The sequence below is a fragment of the Petromyzon marinus genome, chromosome 60 (assembly GCF_048934315.1).
Source record: "Petromyzon marinus isolate PM22_M1 ecotype Great Lakes invasive population chromosome 60, UKy_Petmar_22M1.pri1.0, whole genome shotgun sequence".
NCBI classification, from domain to species: domain Eukaryota; kingdom Metazoa; phylum Chordata; class Hyperoartia; order Petromyzontiformes; family Petromyzontidae; genus Petromyzon; species Petromyzon marinus.
In genome coordinates this window covers 6,827,673-6,853,807 of record NC_133726.1, presented here as the reverse complement: position 1 = coordinate 6,853,807, position 26,135 = coordinate 6,827,673, and the positions used below count along the sequence as shown (strand labels likewise).

Here is a 26,135-nt window from a genome sequence, read left to right as displayed (position 1 = left end):
CTCAAGAGTGACTCAAGGATGACTACGAGAGTGACCCAGAGGTGACTATCAGGAGTGACTATCACGTTGACTCTCAGAAGTGAATATCAGGAATGATCAAGGAGTGACTCTCAGAAGTGACGATCAGGTTGACTCTCAGGAGTGACACAGTGATGACTATCAGAGTGAGCCAGAGGTGACTCTCAGGAGTGACTCTCAGGAGTGACTCTCAGGAGTGACTCTCAGGAGTGATCCAACAGTAACTCTCAGGAGTGACTCTCAGGAGTGACTATCAGGAGTGATCCAACAGTAACTCTCAGGAGTGACTATCAGGAGTGACTCTCAGGAGTGACTCTCAGGAGTGACTATCAGGAGTCATCCAGGAGTGATCCAACAGTGACTCTCAGGAGTGACTCTCAGGAGTGACACAGTGATGACTATCAGAGTAAGCCAGAGGTGACTATCAGGAGTGACTATCAGGAGTGACTCTCAGGAGTGACTCTCAGGAGTGACTATCAGGAGTCATCCAGGAGTGATCCAACAGTAACTCTCAGGAGTGACTCTCAGGAGTGACTATCAGGAGTGTCCATCAGAGTGACTATCAGAGTGACCCATTGTAATTCCCCGCGTCGCTCGCTCGTGCTCGCGCTGATCGATAACCGTGTCACTCGAACAAAGCCACCGCAGAGGAGGCGACGGACACACAACAAAGACAAAGAACCCCCGCATAGCCTTCAACAGATTGTTGGGGCAAGTGCTGTTAGCGAGCACCTATAAAGGCCGGCACGTCACGTGAGGGGGAGGGTGGCCAGCACCACGCCCGACCGCCTTTGTCTCCCCAGTGGCAATGTTTACACACCACACCAGGTACTAATTTGAGTCTGGGTCGACCTAGGGGAGGCCCAGGACCGGTTCATATAATCGTCACTGGTTTTGGCCTTGAGCGGAAATGGAACTTGGGTGGTCAGGTTCTATCGCGGCGCGTTAACCGCTACGCTACCACCACTCCCGACCGACGCACAAACACACAGATGCACGCACAGACACGCAAACGCACACACATACACAGACGCACACGCAGACGCATGCACGTAGACACAAGCACAGACACACACACACACACTGTTGACACGCACAGACACGTAGACACACACACAGAAACGGAGACACACATACACGCACAGACACACACGCACACGCACGAACACACGTAGACACACGCACAGACACACGCACAGACACACGTAGACACACGCACAGACACACACGCACAGACACACATAGACACACGCACAGACACACATAGACACACGCACAGACACACGCACAGACACACACAGACACACACATAGACACACGCGCAGACACACACGCATAGACACACACGTAGACACACGCACAGACACACACACACAGACACACACGCACAGACACACGCACAGACACACACACAGACACACACGCACAGACACACGCACAGACACACACGCGCAGACACACACGCACAGACTCGGCTGAGGGGCTTCTCCTGGCCACCGATTCCTAATGGCACCGCTAATTAAACGCAAACACGCATTGATTGCGTAAGAGCGCTCGCAATTGCCTCATCAGATAGGCGCGGATCGCTCAAATGACCCCCTTCGCTTGAAGTTAAAGGTGAGAGGAGGCAGGGAGAGAGAAGAGTCATTCTGTGATCTTCACTCCGTCTCTCTACAAGTTAAACGTGAGAGGAGACAGGGAGAGAGAAGACTCATTCTGTGATCTTCACTCCGTCTCTCTACAAGTTAAAGGTGGGAAGAGGCTGAGAGAGAAGAGTCATTCTGTGATCTTCACTCCGTCTCTCTACAAGGTAAAGGTGGGGGGGGGGGGGTAGGGAGAGAGAAGAGTAATTCTGTGATCTTCACTCCGTCTCTCTACAAATTAAAGGCGAGAGGAGGCAGGGAGAGAGAAGAGTCATTCTGTGATCTTCACTCCGTCTCTCTGCAAGTTAAAAACGGGAGGAGGTAGGGAGAGAGAAGAGTCATTCTGAGATCTTCACTCCGTCTCTCTACAAGTTAAAGGTGAGAGGAGGTAGGGAGAGAGAAGAGTCATTCTGTGATCTTCACTCCGTCTCTCTACAAGTTAAAGGTGGGAGGAGGCAGGGAGAGAGAAGATTCATTCTGTGATCTTCACTCCGTCTCTCTACAAGTTAAAGAGGGAGGAGGTAGGGAGAGAGAAGACTCATTCTGTGATCTTCACTCCGTCTCTCTGCAAGTTAAAGGTGAGAGGAGGCAGGGAGAGAGAAGAGTCATTCTGTGATCTTCACTCCGTCTCTCTACAAGTTAAAGGTGGGAGGAGACAGGGAGAGAGAAGAGTCATTCTGGGATCTTCACTCCGTCTCTCTACAAGTTAAAGGTGAGGAGGTAGGGAGAGAGAAGAGTCATTCTGTGATCTTCACTCCGTCTCTCTACAAGTTAAAGGTGAGGTAGGGAGAGAGAAGAGTCATTCTGTGATCTTCACTCCGTCTCTCTACAAGTTAAAGGTGAGGAGGTAGGGAGAGAGAAGAGTAATTCTGTGATCTTCGCTCCGTCTCTCTACAAGTTAAAGACGGGAGGTAGGGAGAGAGAAGACTCATTCTGTGATCTTCACTCCGTCTCTCTACAAGTTAAAGACGGGAGGAGGTAGGGAGAGAGAAGAGTCATTCTGTGATCTTCACTCCGTCTCTCTAGAAGTTAAAGACGGGAGGAGGTAGGGAGAGAGAAGAGTCATTCTGTGATCTTCACTCCGTCTCTCTAGAAGTTAAAGACGGGAGGAGGTAGGGAGAGAGAAGAGTCATTCTGTGATCTTCTCTTCATTTCTTTGCAAAGCGGCGCAGGAGTTTGGGGGTGAAGGGGGGGGCGGAGGGGCGGGGGCGGAGGAGGAGCGGGGGCGGGGTGTTCGTGCGGAGGAGAGGGGGGGGCGGAGGGGAGAGGGGCGGAGGGGAGAGATGTTTACACACCGCACCAGCTACTCATTTGAGGCTGAGTCGACCTAGGGGAGGTCCAGGAACGGTTCAGATAATCGTCACAGGTGTTGGCCGTGAGCGGGAATGGAACCCGCCTCGCCACGTTTGTAATTCCAGGGCGCTGACCACTACTCTACCGCTCCCTACACAGGCGCGCGCACAGCCACACACAGTAACACACATCACGATAGAGCGTGGGAGGACGAAAACGCGTCTTTGGGAGGGGGAGAGAGAGGGAGATGAGGAGACAGCACGCGTATCGCCCTCTCTCTCTCTCATCCCAGACAGCGCGTGTGAGAGAGAGAGAGCCAACGCCGTCTCTCTCTCCTCCCTCTCTCCTCTCTCTCTCTCTGGGAGGGTAAACACTCGCGCGCGTCTCTGCGCGCTTCACGCAGCCTCTCGTCTCCGGTGAAGGTCGCTCGCGCACCCCCCCCCCCGTTCCCACCCCCCCCCCAACCAACCCACCCCCCCCTCCTCCCGCCCGTGACATTACCGCGCCCGTCTCCGTCGCCTCTCTCGCCGCCGCTCCTCTCCGCGCGCTCCGCACTCGGATTAAGATGCGCGCACTGTCGCCCGCCTCCTCTCTCTTGCTCGCGCTGTGGCTCGCGGCGACCGTCCTCCTCATCCGCCGCGACATGCGTGACGGACGACGAGGGGCCGGACGAGGAGGAGGCGACGGTGATTACGATGATGACGGTGGCGGTGGTGATGAAGCAGCAACAGCAGCAGCAGCAGGAGGAGGACTCGTGGACTACCGCCGATGGCTTCTGGGTCCCTTCGGCGCCCGCGCTTCGCCGGCACGCCGCGTGGTCGCCCGCAAGGACGGCGACATCATCATCGGCGCCCTCTTCTCGGTGCACCACCAACCCCCCGCCGACAAGGTGTCGGAGCGCAAGTGCGGCGAGATCCGCGAGCAGTACGGCATCCAGCGGGTGGAGGCGATGTTCCACACGCTGGAGCGCATCAACGCAGACCCTGCGCTGCTGCCCGGCATCTCGCTCGGCTGCGAGATCAGGGACTCGTGTTGGCACTCGGCCGTGGCGCTCGAGCAGAGCATCGAGTTCATCAGGGACTCGCTCACCTCGGGTGGAGGAGACGACGCCGCCGCCGTCGGAGGCCGCGGTGACGGACACGCGAGCCACGTAGGGGCCCGGCTGAGCGGTCCCGTCACCGCCACCGCCACCGCGGCCGCTCGTTGCATCGCAGCGCCGCCAAGTTTGAAGAGGCCCATCGTTGGTCTCATCGGGCCCGGCTCAAGCTCCATGGCCATCCAGGTGCAGAACCTCCTGCAGCTGTTCAACATCCCGCAGATCGCCTACTCGGCCACCAGCAAGGACCTGAGCGACAAGTCTCACTACAAGTACTTCATGAGGGTGGTGCCCTCGGACACGCTGCAGGCCAGGGCCATGCTGGACATCGTGAGGAAGTACAATTGGACCTACGTGTCGGCCGTGCACACGGAAGGTGGGTGGGCCTCCTCCTCATCTTCTTGGTGGTGGCGGCGGTGTTGTTGATGTTGTTGTTGGTGGTGGTGGTGTTGGTGATATTGATGTTGGTGGTGGTGGTGTTTTTGTTCATGTTTTGATGTTGTTGGTGTTTTTGTTTTTGTTCATGTTTTGATGTTGTTGGTGTTGATGTTGGTGGTGGTGGTGTTGATGGCACAGTGGGGGTACAGCTGTTGGTGCATCTATCGGTGATCTCAGTCAGCCAACCCATGGCACCTGCCGGGTCTGTCCCGTGACCTCCTCCTGTCGGCGAGTCTTCGACACTTGAACCTTACGGCGGTACCCCGGGTTGGCCCGACTCTTGCACAATGTCCGTGATGCAGTCATTTTTAGTCTGTAAATGGTCGGCGATGCGGCAATCGACTCATCTCGACGAGCTGAACGCGATGCAATATTCAGAGTTGAATATTTCGATAACGGATTTTTTTTCTATACTCTTTGGTTCTTTCGGTAAAGTCACGTAGGTAGAAAAATAAAATAAAATAGAATCTGTCACATTTATTTTATTTTTCTACCTACGTGACTTTACCGAGAGAAACAAAGAGTGTGGATTCCTGCAGTCACGAAAGCTTCAAATCAGAATTTTTGTTATGCTGATGTTTGGCGTTTCGACATCGCGGAGTAGCACCGATCTCGGATTGATTGGTGCCCCAGGCGCGGAGTTCAGTACACCCCTGGAGGCCACGTGAAGTCTTCACGTGGCCTCAAAGTGCACCTGGCCTGGCACAGGCAGCCGGGGTGACGTCACCGTCACTTAGTGACGAATGGCGGTTGTAGTGGTATTGGTGGTGTTGATGTTGTTGGTGGTGGTGGTGTTGATGTCTTCATCGGCCGATGGCTGGAGGAGGAATTTGAGGTGGTACGGATGGTTAAGGGCAGCAGCGGGTAGTGGCAGCGCGGTGGTGACACCTGAGCCTCGCAGCAAGAAGAGCCTGGGTTCGATTCCCCTTTCTGCGTGCCAATCAGCGTGATCTCTCCCTTTGTACTGCATGGGGTTTCGCCGGGTTCTCCGCTGTCCTCCTCCTCCCATAGCTAAACAACAACAGCAACAAAATGAACAATGCATTGCAACCGGTTATTGTTGGCCGAAACATTCCCAAATTCTCCAAGAATGACCTTCAAGGGCTACTCGATTTGGGGATCGCCCACACAGCAGCAGCAGCAGCGGCAGAATCGAAAGTGTCTGCGATAACCTCGGCAAGACCCTCTCGAAAACGAGTCTCGAGTGGCCCAGCGAGTAGGGCTTTCTCCTCGCCAACAATGTGGGCCACCGTCGATGGCTCGACTTGAGGTGGCCCGGATGGTGCTGGCGAACGCGTTTCACGAGGGTGGTGGGTGGAAAAGAAGGGGGGGGGGGAGGGGGGTGGGGAGGCAGTGCCGAGTTTATCTGCCAACTGAGTCTCCGCTCGCCGCACTGACTGGAGTGGTGAAGTATGGTCAAATGAACAACCCGAACCCACACACTACCCAAGCAGTGTATTTACAAAAGGGTTTATCTATACACGTGCGTGTGTGTGGGGGGAGCGGTGATGTAGCGGTTAGCGCGCTGCGCTACGAACTTGGGATGACCCGAGTTCGATTCCCGCTCACGGCCAACACCGGTGACAATTATCTGAACCGGTCCTGGGCCTGCCCTCGGTCGACTTAGCCTCAAATGAGCAACTGGTGCGATGTGTAAGCATCGCCACTGGGGATACAAAGGCGGCCGGTCGTGCTGCTGGCCAACCACCCCCTCGTGTGCACTTCCGGTCTTCATAGGTGCTCGCTAACGGCATTTGCCCCAACCGTCTGTTAAGGCTATTCGGGGGGATCTTTGTCTTTGTTTTATTCAATATATATAATGTACACCGTGTAAAACGGGCATGCATACGTGAGGCAGTCACGTGATCTCCAATGAGAAATCATCAGCCACGGCCAATCCACTGCTAGATGAAAGCCTCACCAAGCCTTTGCCATCCCTAACGATCCCGCCGTGTAATTTAACTTCAAACAAAGACAAAGATCCCCCCGTATATATAGCCTTAACAGACTGTTAGGGGCAAGGGCTGTTCGCGAGCACCTATGAAGACAGTAATGGCACACAAGTGGATGGCCAGCACCACCCCCGACCGCCTTTGTCTCCCCAGTCGCCATGTTTACACACAGCACCGGATACTAATTTGAGGCTGAGTCAACCTAGGGGGAGGCCTATGACCGATTCAGATAATCTTCGCTGGGTGTTGGCCGTGAGCGGGAATCAAAGTTGCTCTGTGCTGGGTTCATAGCGCAGCGTAGTGCCGTTTCATTCATTCTCACTTCCAGTTATAGGTATTGTAGAGCCAGTTGGCCAGAAGTGAGCAAAACACCTGGCCCCACGTGTCACCCAGTCGACCGAAGACTGGCGCAGACTCCACGTGTTTTAAACGTGACATCAAAACCGCAGCGCGCGATAACGCATTTAATTATCACAACGGTAATAAATGTAAATCTCATTAATCATCCGCAACCGGCGTATGTTTCCGCTCGTCCGTGTGTGTGTGTGTGCGCGTGTTTCCCCCTATTCAATGTAAGTTGTTAAGCGTGCCTCTACCTCTGATTCATCTTTTTTGCTGCACGGACTTTTCAGTTCATGTTTCCGCCGCCTCTTTGCCGAACTGTCTCGTCCCCAGGCAGCTAGTCAAACCCAACCTAATTAAAACAACAACAGAAAAGCCCCCCCCCCCGGCCCTCGTTTAGGTCAGCGTCTCGTCAGTGAGGCTACACGAATCTCCTTCCTCCTTGGCGCCCTCTTTGGGGGGCATCTCGCCGTGCCCATTCGCGGTGTCCGTCTCGATGAGCGGAGGGCATCACGAAGGGGATGGTGGGGTGGGAGCTGGGGCCATAAAAAAACTCATAACGGCAAGATTGTCAAAGTTGGCGGTGATTGATTGATTAGTTAGCACGTTTTTTTGTTTCAATTGAGCATGGTTATTCATTTTCTTTGGGTCTTTCGGTAAAGCCACGTAGATATAAAAAAACATGTCACGACGTTTCGATCGCAACTCCACTACATAAGCAATCGTCATCAGGTGAAAATATATATATATAGCGCTATATTTGACGATTGCTTGTGTTGCGATCGAAACGTCGTGATATTTTATTATTTTTTTCTATCTACGTGGCTTTACCGAAAGACCCAAAGAATATGAATTCCTGCAGTCACGAAAGCTTCAAATCAAGATATTCATGTTGTGTTATTATAAGAGCTTGGGAGTCGGGGGGGGGGGTGTAGGGGCGGGGGGATGACAGGGTGAAAATTGCAAAGGGGATCTGTCTCTACGTATAGACTTAACATACTGCTGGGGGCAAGTGCTTGTTAGCGAGTTACACCTACGAAGCACCTACAGTGGCGATTTTTATACAATTGAGGATTAATCGACCTAGTGGAGGCCCACGACCGGTTCAGATATAATTGGCCGTGAGCGGGAATCGAACTCGGGATGCCGGGTTCGCAGTGCAGCGCCCTAACCGCTGCGCCACCGCTCCGCACTAAACACTGCTTAGTAGAGAATGGCACACGCACGCACACGCACGCACACTGATGGACTAATAACTCCAATCGTTGTCTCTCGCTCCCTCTCTCTCTGGAATCGACCGTCTTACGTGGCACACACACACACACACCTACACACTACCACGCGACGTGGTACACACACACCTACACACTACCACGCGACGTGGTACACACACCTACACACTAACACGTGGCGTAGTACACACACACCTACACACTAACACGTGGCGTGGTACACACACACACACCTACACACTAGCACGTGGCGTGGTACACACACACACCTTACACACTAACACGCGGCGTGGTACACACACACCTTACCCTCTAACACGTGGCGTGGTACCTACACACTAGCACGTGGCGTGGTACACACACACATACACACCTTACACACTAACACGCGGCGTGGTACACACACACCTACACACTACCACGCGACGTGGTACACACACACACACCTACACACTAGCACGTGGCGTGGTACACACACACACACCTTACACACTAACACGCGGCGTGGTACACACACACCTACACACTACCACGCGACGTGGTACACACACACACCTACACACTAGCACGTGGCGTGGTACACACACACACCTTACACACTAACACGCAGCGTGGTACACACACACCTACACACTACCACGCGACGTGGTACACACACACATGTTACACACTAACACGCGGCGTGGGTTATAGAGATACGAGCTGCCCCATGTTTGCCGTGGCGTTCTGCAGTAATTGACTCCCATGGATGTCTGCATTAACCTTTATCTCGCTAAATGGGCGCTGATTATCCACTGTGACCGTTTACATTAACGGCCAATAAAGACAAAGATCCCCCGTAAAGCCCTCGGCAGACTGCTGGGGCAAGTGCTGTTTTGCGAGTAGCAGCCCCTATGAAGACCATCACGGCACACGAGGGGGTGGGTGGCCAGCACCACGCCCGGCCGTTTTCGTCTCCCGCAGTGGCGATGTTTACTACACACCGCATCGGGTACTCGTTTGAGGCTGAATCGACCTAGGGGAGGCCCAGGATGGGTTCAGATTATTGTCACCGGTGTTGGCCGTGAGCGGGAATCGAACTCGGGTCGCTGGGTTCGTAGCGCAGCTAACCGCTGCACCACCGCTCATCACACAAAAGACAAAGGTCCCCCGTATAGCCTTAACAGAGTCATCTTGATTTGAAGCATTCGTGACTGCAGGAATCCATACTCTTTGGTTCTTGCGGAAAAGTCACGTAGGTATGAAATTAAATAAATCACGACGTTTCGGGCGCAACACAAGCGTCCATCATCAGGTGGGAAAGCATGCAGCAGACCATGTTTTCCCACCTGATGATGGACGCTTGTGTTGCGCCCGAAACGTCGTGATTTATTTTATTTTATATCAACGTGACTTTACCTTAACAGACTGTAGGGGCAAGTGCTGTTAGCGAGCGCCTATGAAGGCCGGAACGGTACACGAGGGGGTGGGTGGCCAGCACCACGCCCGACCGCCTTTGTCTCCCCAGTGGCGATGTTTACACACCGCACCAGATACTCATGTCAGGCTGAGTCGACCTAGGGGAGACCCAGGACCGGTTCAGATAATCGTCACCGGTGTTGGCCGTGAGCGGGAATCGAACTCGGGTCGCCAGGTTCATAGCGCAGCGCGCTAACCGCTACAGTATCGCTCCCCACACACAGACACACACATACAGACAACAACAACCGCCATTCGCCACTAAGTGGCGGTGATGTAACCACGACGCTTGTGCCAGGCCATCTGCACCCTGAGGCCACGTGAAGTGTCGAACGGCCGCTGGCAGGAGGTCACGGGGCACACCCAGGTGCCACAGGTCGACTGACTGAGATGACTGGCTGATGCACCACCTGTGCCCCCTACTGTGACAACTTGCTGTGCTTTAGTCACCCGGCGCTCCGCTCGTTGTTGTGAGCGTCACTCCTCCGCCCTCCGTTGTTGTTGGAGGGCAACTGCCTCCAACTGCCCAGTAGCGTCCTTCACGAGCCTCCTCCAGAGAGGCCGATCTTGACACCGCTGGTACCAGTCATCGGCAAGTCCACTCAGCTCCACGTCCTCCTGTACCACATCACTCCATCTATTCTCTAGCCCGTTGCACGGGCTAGAGAACAAAAGCTGTTTCGGCATGCGGTGGCTGGGCATGCGGCTACGTGATCCAGCCAACGCAGCCTTGCCTGCCGGAGGAGCTCACCGATGGGACCTTGCCCAGATATTTCAAGGATTTGTGAGCTCCTCACACAATCCAGCCTGGTTAAACCCAGGATGGATCGTAGGAAGACTAGCCTAAATGTTTCTAACCGGCGAAGATGTTCCATTAAGGGGGTCCACGTTTCGCAAGCGTAGAGAAGGGAGGGAATGACCGTGGCCGAGAAGACCTGAAGCTTAGTGCGGAGCGACAGACCAGGTAGCTTCCACACAGCGTTACGCAACCGATGAAAATACACACACAGACACACACACAGACACACACGCAGACACACACGCAGACACACACACAGACACACACACACAGACACACACACAGACACACACGCAGACACACACACACAGACACACACAAACACGCACACACAGACACACACACAGACACACACAGACACACACACACAGACACACACACAGCCACACACAGACACACACGCAGACACACACAGACACACACGCAGACACACACAGACACACACACAGACACACAGACACACACACACACGCCCTGTGAATGTGCATTACGAGTCACCGCTATCCGTCACCTTTATCGTCACCTTCCGCGGGGGAGGCAATGAGGGCAAGTTACTTGGTTCACTAATTGTGACAATTACAGTGATGGGTCCCATATATTTGTAAAGCGTCGAGAGCGGGGATGGAAGCAACGCAGCATCTAAAAGCCGAGTCTGCGCTCTCCGAATGAAACCAAAATCAACATCCAGAACTTACATTGTGCGGGGAGCTCAAATGTAAAAAAGGGTGAAAATGTCATTTAATTTTTTTTTTAGTTATAAGCAAAATGTGAACTATTATATTGGCAATTTACATCTTGCCACGAGAACGTAATTAGATGTTACATAACGCGGTCATGATCGCCAATATGAATGAGACGTGTGTGTGCGTGCATGCGATACACGCGTGTTATAAATTCACGTGTGTGTGTGTGTGTGCGTATCGAGTGGACATTGTGTGTACACGCATCGTCTGGAGAGTGCACGCGTGTTCAGTAGGCATCACCCATAGAGTACACGTGTGTGCATCGCTCATCGAGTACACGTCTGTGCATCACCCACAGTGCACATGTGTATACACAGCCTCAGTAGGGTACACGCCACCCACAGTGCACACGTGTATACACAGTATCAGTAGGGTATACGCCACCCACAGTGTACACGTGTACACACAGCACCAGTAGGGTACAATACACACACAGTGTACACGTGTACACACAGCATCAGTAGGGTACAATGCACCCACAGTGTACACGTGTATACACAGCATCAGTAGGGTACAATCCACACACAGTGTACACGTGTATACACAGACTCAGTAGGGTACAATCCACCCTCAGTGTACACGTGTATACACAGCATCAGTAGGGTACAATCCACACACAGTGCACACGTGTATACACAGCATCAGTAGGGTACAATCCACACACAGTGCACACGTGTACACACAGCATCAGTAGGGTACAATCCACACACAGTGCACACGTGTACACACAGCATCAGTAGGGTACAATGCACCCACAGTGTACACGTGTATACACAGCATCAGTAGGGTACAATCCACACACAGTGTACACGTGTATACACAGACTCAGTAGGGTACAATCCACCCTCAGTGTACACGTGTATACACAGCATCAGTAGGGTACAATCCACACACAGTGCACACGTGTACACACAGCATCAGTAGGGTACAATGCACCCACAGTGTACACGTGTATACACAGCATCAGTAGGGTACAATCCACACACAGTGTACACGTGTATACACAGACTCAGTAGGGTACAATCCACCCTCAGTGTACACGTGTATACACAGCATCAGTAGGGTACAATCCACACACAGTGCACACGTGTACACACAGCATCAGTAGGGTACAATCCACACACAGTGCACACGTGTACACACAGCATCAGTAGGGTACACGCCACCCACAGTGTACACACAGCATCAGTAGGGTACAATCCACCCACAGTGTACACGTGTACACACAGCATCAGTAGGGTACAATCCACACACAGTGTACACGTGTACACACAGCATCAGTAGGGTACACGCCACCCACAGTGTACACACAGCATCAGTAGGGTACAATCCACCCACAGTGTACACGTGTACACACAGCATCAGTAGGGTACAATCCACACACAGTGTACACGTGTATACACAGTATCAGTAGGGTACACGCCACCCACAGTGTACACGTGTACACACAGCACCAGTAGGGTACAATGCACCCACAGTGCACACGTGTACACACAGCATCAGTAGGCATCACCCACAGAGTACACGTGTGTGCATCGCTCATCGAGTACACGTCTGTGCATCACCTACTGTTCACACGTGTACACACAGCCACAATAGGGTACACGCCACCCACAGTGCACACGTGTACACACAGCCACAATAGGGTACACGCCACCCACAGTGTACACGTGTATACACAGCATCAGTAGGGCACAATACACCCACAGTGCACACGTGTACACACAGCCACAATAGGGTACACGCCACCCACAGTGTACACGTGTATACACAGCATCAGTAGGGTACAATACACCCATAGTGTACACGTGTATACACAGCATCAGTAGGGCACAATCCACACACAGTGCACACGTGTACACACAGCATCAGTAGGGTACACGCCACCCACAGTGTACACGTGCGCACACCATGCACCTCGTGTGCGCCGAAATCCCAGCGTGACTCGGACTAAACAAACTAAAATCTACCAAAACGGCTGTCGTGGCGCGAGTATCGCCATGGCTTGCCAGTGAAGGTCAACTCGCCTTCACCTGCGACCAGTGTGCCGTGGCTGTCGAGTGTGCAGGCGGTGCAGCTGCACCGTGGCTCACGGGGCCACGGAGGGGCTTGGGCGAGCGAGCTCCGGAGGTTTGAGGGCGAGGGGGGGGTGGTCATTTTATTCCCAAGACCTGTGCTGTCACGTGTGGGTGGTAACCACGCGGTCGTTAGCAACGCAACACGTGGAATATTTGTTTTATTTTCTAAATGAACAACAACAACAACAAATGCGTGGAGATAAAATTCACGCTTGGAATTAATATTGTAGAGAGCTTTTGCCCACAATTTTGCCCTTTTTTTAAAGGCAGCTCGGGCCACTGGCTGGGAATCATCAGCGAGTTGGAGATGCTCGTGGTTGGTGGGCGTGGTGCCACGTGCCACGGATAGCACACACACAAAGACGAAGATCCCCCCGAATAGCCTGAACAGACTGTTGGGGCAAGTGCTGTTAGCCAGTAGCACCTATGAAGGCCGACTCGGCACACGAGTCTGTTGGCGGCCAGCACCACGCCCGGTCGCCTTCGTCTCCCGAGTGGCGATGTTTACTCACCGCACCAGATACTCATTTGAGGCTGAGTCGACCTAGGGGATGCCCAGGACCGGTTCAGATAATCGTCACCGGTGTTGGCCGTGAACGGGAATCGAACTCGGGTACCCGGGTTCGTAGCGCAGCACACACCTTGTGGGACATCCCAGGGCATCAGCTGACATGCATTGCTACGAGTTACGGGGCTGTGCGTGTGTGTTCGTTTTGATTTGTGCCCAATTTAATATTAAGTCAACGCTGTCCTCAGCTGAGAACTACAGCGGCTGTGAGAAAGACAAACTGGGCTGGGCGTTCACCCTTCCCCCCCTCAATCTACCCGCCCCCACCCCAGTCCCCCCCCTCCCCCACCGCCACCCCAGCGATGTGACCCTCTACGAGATGGCGATGTAATAATAGGGTTGTTACCCTTTTTTCTGGCAACAAAACTGAAACCTTTTTACGAGGATTCATGTCTGCATTAAGCACAATACCTGCAGTCAAAATGCAAACAAAAAACATACTATGGTAATATATGCATTGTCCTTGAAACTGATTGGTCCACACCAAGGGACGGCTTTCTTTTGAGCCTCGACTCAATTGGTGCTCGACCACATGACGCCAAAAGGGAAAAACCCTACTATTATATTTTGGTTCTGGCAAAGGAGGTCTAACGATGGAGATGGTTAGGCGAGGCCTTCCCCCAGCCGTCGATTGATCATGGGTGCAGATGACGACACCGCTGATGGTACCCAATCCCTGGGAGGGTCAGGGTTAGAACGTCGAACACGGTTGGGCTCTGGCCCTAAACCCTAAACCACGTAGCCAATGTGGCCACGACGATTAACCCCAATTGCTGACTCGGATTCCAACCCAGGTTCAGCTGCTCACCGACACACAGAGAGGCGCTTCCAACGCAGTTTGGACGGCGTGCAGAGCGTTTCGTTGGCGGGCGAAGGTGCTTTTACATTTGGTCTCAATTCACGACCGCATTGGTTATTTCTGTTTGGGCCAGGACTGCAAGGTGTCTACCAGGTGGGTTGTCGACCTACCAGCGTAAGTCATCTCCTCCCTCGTCTGACCTGTGTGGGGTGGGGTGGAGGGCGGGCGGGTGGGCAGGCAAGTGGGGGAGGGGGTTATTTTGATTTAAAATAAACAAAAATCCGTTTTTCCCCAAAATTCAATAACCGCGAGATGCGGCCTCAATCCCGCGTCGCCTGCATCTCGACCACGGAAGGAGCCGCGTCAAATGAGCGGCAGGAAGGATGGAGGAGGAGGATGATGAATGGATGGATGGAGGATGGAGGAGGCCGTGCGTTCCTCCTTGACTGCCGCTAGCATCACAGCCCTCCGATCGCTCTCAATAATAAAACCCTCGGCTTTTGCTCCTTCCTTGGATACCCCCCCCACTCTCCCTGTGACCCCCACCCCATCACTCTCCCTGCAGCAGCATTAATTGCCCCAAAACTGCGAAGGATGGGGATTCTCTTCGCCCGCTTCTTTCAATTTATTTATCATCTCCCGCAACAGCGGCGCCGCCGCTCCTTTGAAGCACCCAATTTACCATCCGCGTAATTGTTATTGAGTCTTCCTTTTTGCGCGGAGAGATAGAGATGGAGAGGAACGCTCCTCTCATGCAAATGCGTCGTCCCTTCCCTCATTCATCCATCCAGTTCATTTAGTCGTTCAGTTCATTGGCCCGCTCCGCTCACTCACTCGCTCGCCTGGCTCAATTCACACAGGGGATTCACTCATTTTATTCAGTACGTGCGTGTTTTATTGATGCGACTGACAGCACTAATCTAATTTACTGTTACTGCATCTACGCTGCTCAGATTTTATTTATTTTATCACCCCACGACAACGACACCCCCCACCCCTCATGCTTCATTTGATATTTTGCCTTAAGGAATAAATTTAAACAAATCAGTGCTCGTTCCCATATCTAGTTCCCATATCCTCGCCTATAAACATCTGGCAGTTGACTTGCATTGGTATTGATTTTTATATATTTTTAGGCAAGCCTCGACTCTTGCTGACGAGACAGCGATTGTCAAAACCGGTCCAGCGTTGTTGTTTTTCGGTTCGAATTATATCAGACACCGCTAACTGCTGAATATACAAAAAAACGAAATCGATCACTCTTATACGGCAGTGGTGGCTGATGGTACTTGTACAAACTAAAACAGTTTCATTCGTTTTTTTTTTTTACGCGGAGAGACAGATATGGAGAGAAAGCGTGATGTCCCGGAGTACATTCCGAATCGAGATCACCACGTGTCTCATACGCTCCGTGCCTCACATGCCACGTGCCCCGCACGCCACGTGCCCCGCACGCCACGTGCCCCGCACGTCACGTGCCCCGCACGCCACGTGCCCGGCACGCAACGTGCCCCGCACCCCACGTGCCATAACGTCACGTGCCCTAACGCAAATAGCGGCGTGGTTTCACAAACGCGGCCTCGACAACAGCCCTCGGCTGTGCATTCTGGGAGTTGTTCCCACAATGCAAAAATCTTTGGTGCAATCACTTTAAGAAGTGTGACCCGCTCACGGCCATCAACAACAAGTGACGATTGTCTGAACCTGTCCTGGGCCTCCCGTATGTCGACTCAGCCTCGAATTAATATCTGGTGCGGTGAGTAAACATCCTCACTCGGGAGACGAAGGCGACTGGGCGTGGTGCTGACCACCCACAGCCTCGTGTGCCGTGTCGGCCTTCATAGGTGCGACTCGCTAACAGCACTTTCCCCAACAGTCTGTTCAGGCAATACGGGGGGATCTTTGTCTTTGTGTGTGTGCTATCCGTGGCACGTGGCACTACGCCCACCAACCACGCGCATCTCCAACTCGCTGATGATTCCCAGCCAGTGGTCCGAGCTTCCTTTAAAAAAAAGGCAAAATTGTGGGCAAAAGCCCTCCCCAATATTATTCCAAGCGTGCATTTTAACTCCACTTATTTGTTGTTGTTGTTGCTAATTTACAAAATACAAATGATTCCAAGTGTTGCGTTGCTTACAACCGCGTTGTTACCAACCACGCGTCACAGCACAGGTCGTGGGAATGCAATGGTGCGATGTGTCAACGTCCCCGCCGCAGAGACAAAGGCGGCCGGGCGTGGTGCTTTGCCCACCCACCCCCTGGTGTGCCACAGTGCAGGCCTTCACAGGGTGCTGATACTCGCTAACAGCACTTGCTCCAGCAGTCTGTTGCGGGCTATACAGGGGCGGGATCTTTGTCTTCTTAGGAGAGTGCAGCGTTCCAAGATGCGTGGGGGGAGGGGGGGGGTGAAACATGACAAGGCGCTAAATAATCCACGTCACCGTAAGTGGGTGACCTGAGCAGGAGTCGGTATGGGGGGGGGGTGGGCTGGGGGTGTTTTTAGGAAATTACAGCGGAGGTGAGCGGTCATTAATCACCACCGCCACTGCCACCACGATGCGTGTGGCGCACGACGACTCTGGTGAGCGCAGTCGGTCTCCTTCCCCGAGATTAACGCGACGTCTGCGCGGTCCTCGTCGTCATCATCGTCGCCGGCCAAGGTCAATCAACTGCTGGATGGTGTAGGTACTCCACCAGACGCCACCGCGATCCGTCACGATCCTGCTCGCAAGATGATTCCGTTGCTACGTCTCCTCCACGGTGGATGTCCTTTCCGTCGGACGTGTCGATATTGGATTGGTCTTCGGTTATGTTTTAAAAGACAAACGTCCCCCGCATTGCCCTTAACAGAGACGAACTGAGTTAAACCCATTTACTCTATTAACCGATGAGTGGACAGAAGAGGCGTTGGTGGGAGGCGAGGGATGGAAGGAGAGCGGTTCCCGCTGAAATAAACGTGCAATGTTGTTTCAAGTGCGGCGCAGGGAGATCGGCGGGCGTGCGGGCTGCGGGAATTCTGCGCAAAATTCTACGCGGAAGAGAGGCAGCCCGCAGCCAAAAGCAGCGAGCGGCAGGCGCAGAGTTCGCCTGAAGGGAGGAGAGAGAGAGAGAGAGATGAAAGGGGGGGAAATTAGTGGATCTGGGCTCGGCGATACAACGGCAACAAGAACAGCAACAACAAAACGCGTAATTGCGTGGGCCAATTCATTCCGTTTGCCCGAGCCGAACGCTCAAAAAACAGGGGGGTCGCCTCCTTCTCCTCCTCCCTGCTCCCTCCTCCTCCCTTCTCCTCTCTCCCCCCTCCTCCTCCTCCCTCCTTCTCCCTCCTCCTCCTTCCTGCTCCTCCTCCTTAATCTGCCCAAAACAAAATCCGCTGACCTTTCGCGCGACCTTTTCGTGGCGAGCCGAAGGAAAGCGCCGACTCGGCAATCGAATCTGCATTGATCACCGCTCGGAAGCGGCGCAATTAAACAACGTGAGACACTCGCCACCGTCCTCGCCCCTCCCCCCCTTGCACTTAGAAAGGGGGGGGGGGTGTGGGACGGCGGTGGGGTGGGAGGGGGGTAAGGGAGGGGGAGAGGGGGGTAGGGGAGGAGGGTGAAGGGGGTAAGGGAGGGGGAGAGGGGGGTAAGGGAGGGGGAGAGGGGGGTAAGGGAGGGGGAGAGGGGGGTAAGGGAGGGGGAGAGGGGGGTAAGGGAGGGGGAGAGGGGGGTAAGGGAGGGGGAGAGGGGGGTAAGGGAGGGGGAGAGGGGGGTAAAGGAGGGGGAGAGGGGGGTAAGGGAGGGGGAGAGGGGGGTAAAGGAGGGGGAGAGGGGGGTAAGGGAGGGGGTAATGGAGGGGGAGAGGGGGGTAAGGGAGGGGGAGAGGAGGGTAAGGGAGGGGGGGAGAGGGGTAAGGGAGGGGGAGAGGGGGGTAAGGGAGGGGGAGAGGGGGGTAAGGGAGGGGGAGAGGGGGGTAAGGGACGGGGAGAAGGGGGTAAGGAATGGGGAGAGGGGGGTAAGGGAGGGGGAGAGGGGGGTAAGGGACGGGGAGAAGGGGGTAAGGAATGGGGAGAGGGGGGTAAGGGAGGGGGAGAAGGGGGGTAAGGGAGAGGGGGCTAAGGGAGGAAGCCAATTTGAAGGAGTGGCGGGGGGGGGGGGCACCGTGCCGAGTTGGCAGAAACAATCATTACACATCCGCAGCGAGACCTCAGTGCAGTCGACTGCTCGGATTTGGCGCCCGTTGGAGGCCGGATGGGGGAATCTGATCGGACCGAGCCGCGACACCAGCAGTAGCAGGAGCAGGAACGGAAGGGCAATCCCACTGTTGCGAAACTCGACCCACCCACCCACCCATCCGCCCACCCACCCCCAGAATGTCTGAACTTGCCACTCGCCCGGAGTGGAACCCTCAGCCGTCTTCTCATCGCCCCATTGGAACTCGTCGGGAGCCTGCAGAGAGAGCGAGAGAGAGAGAAAGAGACGATCTCTCGCAGGGCAGGGCAGCCCATCCGTGTTATTAGAGAACGTCCCGCAGAAGCGGCTACCACAGAGCTACATCTGAGCTCCCTTCTCCACATGATTCAAAGTCTCCCCCCCACCACCCCCTCGCTCTGCCGTATCTTTCTTTGTTGTAACGTTCTTACCCGCACCTACTGGACATCTGTGACAAAGAGCTTTGCAGCTCATCGGATTTCTCCTCCAGTATAAATACACATTCTGATTCTATGCAGCAGAAGACGATTCCCGAATAACCGCCGAGGCTGTGACCTGTGCGACCCGCGACATCCTCCCCCCCCGCATTTACTTCCAGCTCGCGTGACCCCTGCGACCATGTGATCCCATGACCTCCTTGTGCTGACCTTACCCCCCTCCGTCCCCTCCCTCTCCCCCACCTATCGTTGGGTCCCGTCGGGCAGGAAACTACGGCGAGAGCGGCATGCAGGCGTTCCGCAAGCTGGCCGACGACGCGGGCATCTGCATCGCCTACGCTGACAAAATCTACAGCAACGCCGAGGAGAGCAACTTCGAGCGCCTGGTGGAGCAGCTGCGCGCGCAGGTGCCCAAGACGCACGTGGTGGTCTGCTTCTGCGAGGGAATGACGGTGCGTGGGCTGCTCATCGCAATGCGGCACCTGGGAGCCGTCGGCGAGTTCCTGCTCATCGGCAGGTGAGGCTCGCGGCGCCAACGCTGTGGGCTTGGGAGACGAAGGGTGTTTCTACTCGCTCGCCTGCTGGGTTGCACGGTGGAAGTTCGTGGGCTTCGATTTGCCCCCCCGTTGTGTACGGGGTGCCTACAAGAAAAACAAAAGTGTGAACGTTTATATGGATGGGACTGTCGTTGTTAATGGGAAAAGAAAGGGATAAGTAATACACTGTAACGTGATGACACGTGTAACGTGAATAGCTTCAGAGAGTTAACGAGTTTCCCACTTAAATTTTGATTTAAAGCTTTCGTGACTGCAGGGATTCATATTCTTGGTTATTTCGGTAAAGTCACGTAGAAGGGAAACAATAAAGTAAAAAAAAAAATTGCTGTGGTTTTCACACCTGATGATGATTGCTTGTGTTGCAGTCGAAACGTCGTGAGAATTTTATTGTTTTAGATTTTTATTATTTTATTGTTTCCCTTCTACGTGACTTTACCGAAAGAACCAAGAATATGAGTCTCCCACTTGTTCGCCATCATTGTCAACGCGTGCCTGGGATCTTCTCCAGGTGTTCACCAGAGCCTGGAGGCAGCAGCACATTTCTCGTAGTATTGTTGGAAATTCTCCGAAGTGTTAACATTTTGTTGAAGCACCATGCATTTGGAGTTTGAAGGTGTGTGTGTGTGTGTGTCTCTCTCGCTCTTTTTCTCTCTCTTTCCCCGTGGTCGCGTGGATTTTTTTCTCTGGATTCTCTGGGTTTTCCCTCTCCAAATGTAGAATCGACATGCGTTTCAAGTGTTTGTCTACTATAAATGTCCACATGGTAACTTCGTTGAGCTATCGTCCGTGGCCAGGTCCCTTCTGCAAAAAAGAGCTCTATAGCTGAGTGGGCCCTTCCGCTTGGCCATGCAAACCGCCCCCAACGCCACCCACAAGTCCGAGAGTGGCAGTCTCTCTATTCTATTTGAATATTTTTTTGCGTGTGTTATTTTACCAGCTAAGGCCACACTGGGCTATGCGGCCCTTTTTGCAGAAGCGACATGGCTATCGCAAATGATAGCTCAACGGAGTGACTTATCGTCATCATCATCGTCATCCTGTGGAAATGTATAGAAGCAGCCAAATACATTTTGATTTAAAGCTTTCGTGACTGCAGGGATTCATATTCTTGGTTCTTTCGGTAAAGTCACCACGTAGAAGGGAAACAATAAAATAATAAAAATAACATTTTTCTTGCTGTGGTTTTCACACCTGATGATGATTGCTTGTGTTGCAGTCGAAAGGTCGTGATAGTTTTATTGTTTTATATGTGTATTATTTAATTGTTTCCCTTCTACGTGACTTTACCGAAAGAACAAAGAATAAGCAGCCAAATACTCTCAATGCGTGGATGTTAATTCTAAATGTGGAGGGACCCCGCCCCATCCCGTCCTGGAGTGGCAGTCCCCCCGCCCCACGCCCCACGCCCCCTCCCCCCGCTCTCGACCATAGTTCCCAAAATGTGTGACGGTATTTATTTATCGGCGCTTTTTGTTCCCTGGCAGGTCTATATTTAGGGCGCAACCAGCTCATCCTCTTACGGAGGGCACGAGAGACGACGTGAAATGAATATCACGTTACCGAGCGAACATACATCGAATGGGATTCTTATGTATTTTGTCATTGTGATGAATGTGGGACTCTGTTTACGCAGCTTTAAGTTACGGAACCCCCCCCCCCTCCTCTCTCCCCCTTTTGGGAAGCAGCGAAGCCCTAGGAGCCTACCCTGAGAGTGGCCGACTCGGAGCAGCAACATCAGGGGGAGAATTTTTTTTTTATGAACTCTTATCCTCTTTCATTTTAGTTTTTTGTCATCTTGGCCAAAATCTGATCCCAGTTTGCGCGCTCATTCGTCCCCGCTGAGAGCGGCGAATGCGCCGAACCACGTGACGCGGGCACCGCGGCGTTCCGACGTTCCGCTTCATGTGCCGGGCGGCTTCTTCCGATTTTGACAGAAAATGTCTTATCATGCGGAAGGGGAAAACGTGCAGCAAAAAACGAACTCGCGGGGCACGAACCTGGAAACAAAATTCGGAGTGAGAAGCTGAGTGGCAGCAGCAGCAGCGGGACGACCCAGCCGAAAATCCCCGAGCGTCGTTTGTGGTCATTCACTCGGGCCCCTGAACGGATTAAAACTATTAATGCCTTGATTTAAAGCTTTCGTGACTGCAGGGATTCATATTCTTGGTTCTTTCGGTAAAGTCACGTAGAAGGGAAACAATAAAATAATAAAAATATAAAACAATAAAATTCTCACGACGTTTCGACTGCAACACAAGCAATCATCATCAGGTGTGAAAACCACAGCAAGAAAATTGACCCCTGTGGTTTTCACACCTGATGATGATTGCTTGTGTTGCAGTAGAAACGTCGTGAGAATGTAATTGTTTTATATTTTTATTATTTTATTGTTTCCCTTCTACGTGACTTTACCGAAAGAACCAAGAATAGTAATGCCTTGTTTTGCGATATGTTCTTCAATCATAATCCTCATTTTAGTAAAAAAATTGAAAAAAAAAATTCAAATATTCTTTACGTTATGTATTTATTCGTATTCCTAGTTTTCTGGCGACCTGAAATGTTCCGTTCTGTTTGACCAGGGAACCGATGCTTTTGTTGATGCAACCCGAATCAAGAGCTTCTCAGATCACGGGGTACTTCAAAATCAACTGAACTTAACTCTCACCGAGCAGAGGAGCCACCGCATCCCACCAGCCGCCGCGCTAGACAGCGGCTAAAAATTAAATCGGACATTACGGAGTTACGTCTGAGAGGCCTTCTAATTACTTCCGGTTTCACACAGCGAGGGGCGGGCTGGGTGGGGGGTGGGGATCAACACTGTCCGCACCTCCGATTAGCACGGTTGGCTACGTACGGTGCGAAAGAAGTTCAACAAATGCATACGTCCCACGCACTCGGCATAGCAGAGCAATGCTTGCCACGCGACGGTCACACTGCAGGATTTATATTCATGGGAGCTGGAATTTATCAACATTGAGTGCGGAACAACGTTTAATGCGAGAAGTGTATGGCTTTTTCTCGGAGGGGGGGGGGGGAGGGGGGCAGGTATTAGTGACCACGCCGAGACCATCAAAACCCGGGCCAATCACAACCCAGTCGATGCGACGCCACGGGTCTCTCTTTGCGAGTCTTTTGACCTCTGTGTCAGTCTACGATGGGTCTCTAACGTCTATTACGGATCTCGCTATAACGGTGGCTCTTAGCCTGGGGTGCACGCGCCCCCTGGAAGTGCGAGATCCCCCTTGTTGGGGGATCTCGCACGGGACGTAACATCAGCATAAGACTAAAAGAACACCATAGAAATATTAAATGATCTCAAACACAACTGTCGGCAGTGGCAGAACATGCTTGTCAACAAGGACACTCAATTGATTTTGATGACGTTGAAGTGTTGTGTAAAACTAATTAATACTGGCAAAAACTAATTAGAGAATCCATTAAAATTGAGAGAAATAGAAATAACTTTAATCGCTCTGACAGCTACAGGCTTAGTGCGGCTTGGAAGCGTATTATTAAATAATACATATTACAATTTCTTATAGGGGAAACACATACTTATTAACGGATTACTAACGTAGCATATAATCACAATAACACACATTACAACTAATTACTAATGTACAACTCATTACTAATCATAACCATTGACTGATTACCAATCGATTATATAATTACAATACCCCCCTTCCCTCCGCCTCAAATCACTGCACCTGAATGAGTTAAATGGTGATGACGTCACCCTGCTGCTGCTCTATTTAAGACCGGGAGCAAGCGAGGGCTTCACCATTCTGGCGAATTGCCCGATGATGCTGGATGTAATTACCAGCGAAACGTCGTACTCAAATTGTAAATGTTGTGGATTCACTCTTCAACACACCGGTGGGCTAAAGTAGTGAATTATTTGTCTTTTGTCAACGTGACACTTTTTTTGCTGATTGGCCGTGTCGGGTGGTGGAGGGTTACGACACATTTATAAATAACGCGATCTAACCCAAAAACCTTTATTATTAATAATATTGGTCGCGAAAGCCTACTACGTGTTCAACTGCTTTGTGAAGATGTGTGACGAGGGGCGGGGGTTGAGAAATGTGACGTCACGTAAAAATGCGCAACTTTAAATAAATATAGACAACACGTTCTACTTAATTAAATATCCTTTTTAATAAATGTTTTCTCTTGCAACATCAGAGTGCAGCGCTACATTAAATACGCACTACAATGACAATAGTTTAAAGCCATTTGAAGCATGTTTTTTTTTTCGGGGGGGGGGGCAGAGCTTTGTGACGTCATATTTGAGGGAGGGGGGGTCTGATTTTTTGTGACGCCGAGTGACGATGGGGGGGGGGGGGTAGAAAATCGTCCAAAATGCGTGACGTCATTTATGGACGGCCCCTTAATAACATTATATATTTAAAAAAAACGATTCAGAACCGTAGGGGTTACAAGGCTGCAGCTAATGTTTAAAACCACTGCTCCCTCTCAGTGATTGGTGATCGTTGCTGAGACCACCAAGTCGCTGCGCTTGAGACGCCGATTCGAGCGAGCTACCTGCGAAGGTGTCTGCTGGCTGGGTCGGTGTTGTGAACGGGGGGAGGTGGGGGGGCCTAATCTCGGTGGCTCTCGGCGAAGCTGAACGGGGTTCATGATTTATTGATTCAGTTATTGAATTGGAATAAAATGACCCCGGCCCTTCCGTCTCAAGTGGTCACCTCCGGCTTGACGTCCCCCGCACACCGTGTACACGTGTGCACCGTGTGTGTGTGTACACGAGTGTGTGCTCTGTGTGTGTACACGCGTGTGCGCCCTGTGTGTGTGTGTGTACACGTGTGTGTAACGGTTAGCGCGCTGCGCTATGAACCTGGCGACCCGGGTTCGATTCCCGCTCACGGCCAACACCAGTGACGATTATCTGAACCGGTCCCGGGCCTCCCCTAGGTCGACTCAGCCTCAAATGAGTACCTGGTGCGATGTGTAAACATCGCCACTAGGGAGACAAAGGCGGTCGGGTGTGGTGCTGGCCACCCACCCCCTCGTGTACCGTTCCGGCCTTCATAGGTGCTCGCTAACAGCACTTGCCCCTACAGTCTGTTAAGGCTATATGGGGGATCTTTGTTGTGTGCACAAGTGTGTGCGTCGTGCTGTATGTGTACACGTGTGTGTACGTACGTATGTGCCCGTGTGTGAGTATACGAGTGTGCGCCCTGTGTGTGTACAGGGCGTACACGTGTGTGCAGGGCGTACACGTGTGTGCGCCCTGTGTGTGCGTGTAAACGTGTGTGCGCGCTGTGTGTGTGTGTGTACACGTGTGTATGCCCTCTATGTGTGTGTACACGTGTGTGCGCTCTGTGTATGTGTGTGTACACGTGTGTATGCCCTCTGTGTGTGTGTATACGTGTGTGCGCCCTGTGTGTGTACACGTGTGTATGCCCTCTGTATGTGTACACGTGTGTGCGCTCTGTGTGTGTGTGTACACGTGTGTATGCCCTCTATGTGTGTGTACACGTGTGTGCGCTCTGTGTATGTGTGTGTACACGTGTGTATGCCCTCTGTGTGTGTACACGTGTGTGCGCCCTGTGTGTGTACACGTGTGTATGCCCTCTGTGTGTGTGTACACGTGTGTGCGCTCTGTGTGTGTGTGTACACGTGTGTATGCCCTCTATGTGTGTGTACACGTGTGTGCGCTCTGTGTATGTGTGTGTACACGTGTGTATGCCCTCTGTGTGTGTATACGTGTGTGCGCCCTGTGTGTGTACACGTGTGTATGCCCTCTGTGTGTGTGTACACGTGTGTATGCCCTCCATTTCCAGCGTTAAATTCAGATCTCGGCTTAAACGCCAAAAAAAAAACCTTCGGAGGGGAGTGGGGGTGGTGGTGGTTTCGCTCCCTTGCAGTGGCGTTCGCTGTCCTTCTCCCCACCTCCCCCCACCCCTGCCGCACCTCCAATTATCACGGTTGGCGACGTAGTGCGCGAAGCAAACGCAACTCTACATCCACACAACACATACACGCGTGCAAGAGACATGCTGACACGAACGAGCCGAGCGTGTGCCGGCGATGCAACGTAGCGTCGGATGACGACGAGGAACTGCCGCGGAGCGGAGCGCCAGCGATCAATCCCGGGCGCAGCAGCGCTTCAAGCGCCCGGGCTTGCGATCGCGTGGCTCTCGAGAGAGAGACAACAGCCGGGGTGGCTCAAGAGGGCCGCGTGATCCATGCGAGAGCCGGGCTCTTCATGCGATGTGTGCCAGCGAACGTTTTTGTGTGTGTGTGTGTTTTTGTATAAAACAAAATTAGCGTTTGAACACGAGCGGATTCATTGGGTTGTTGTTGGGGGGTGGGGGGGGGGTTTGCAGCCGTGTGTCGAGGGACAGGGTTCTACCCCCTAGGCCTGGCGCACCGGGGAGTCAAACACGCGCGTTCCCTCCGTGTTCTGCGGGCGTGCGAGTGATGTCGTGTGGCTTGATGGCTCTTTCTCGACGGTGTTATACA

The 26,135-nt window shown here is 52.8% G+C and overlaps 1 protein-coding gene across 1 annotated transcript in view; it reads left to right on the top strand.

The window, feature by feature from the left end:
- Positions 1-3,428: 3,428 nt before the first annotated feature.
- LOC116955616 (metabotropic glutamate receptor 1-like) overlaps positions 3,429-26,135 on the top strand; it is a 129,424-nt gene continuing 106,717 nt past the window's right edge. The window contains exons 1-2 of the mRNA XM_032976775.2: positions 3,429-4,426; positions 19,357-19,606. Coding sequence (XP_032832666.2) covers positions 3,520-4,426; positions 19,357-19,606 — 1,157 coding nt within the window. The 5' untranslated portion in view covers positions 3,429-3,519. The remainder of the gene's footprint in view (positions 4,427-19,356; positions 19,607-26,135) is intronic.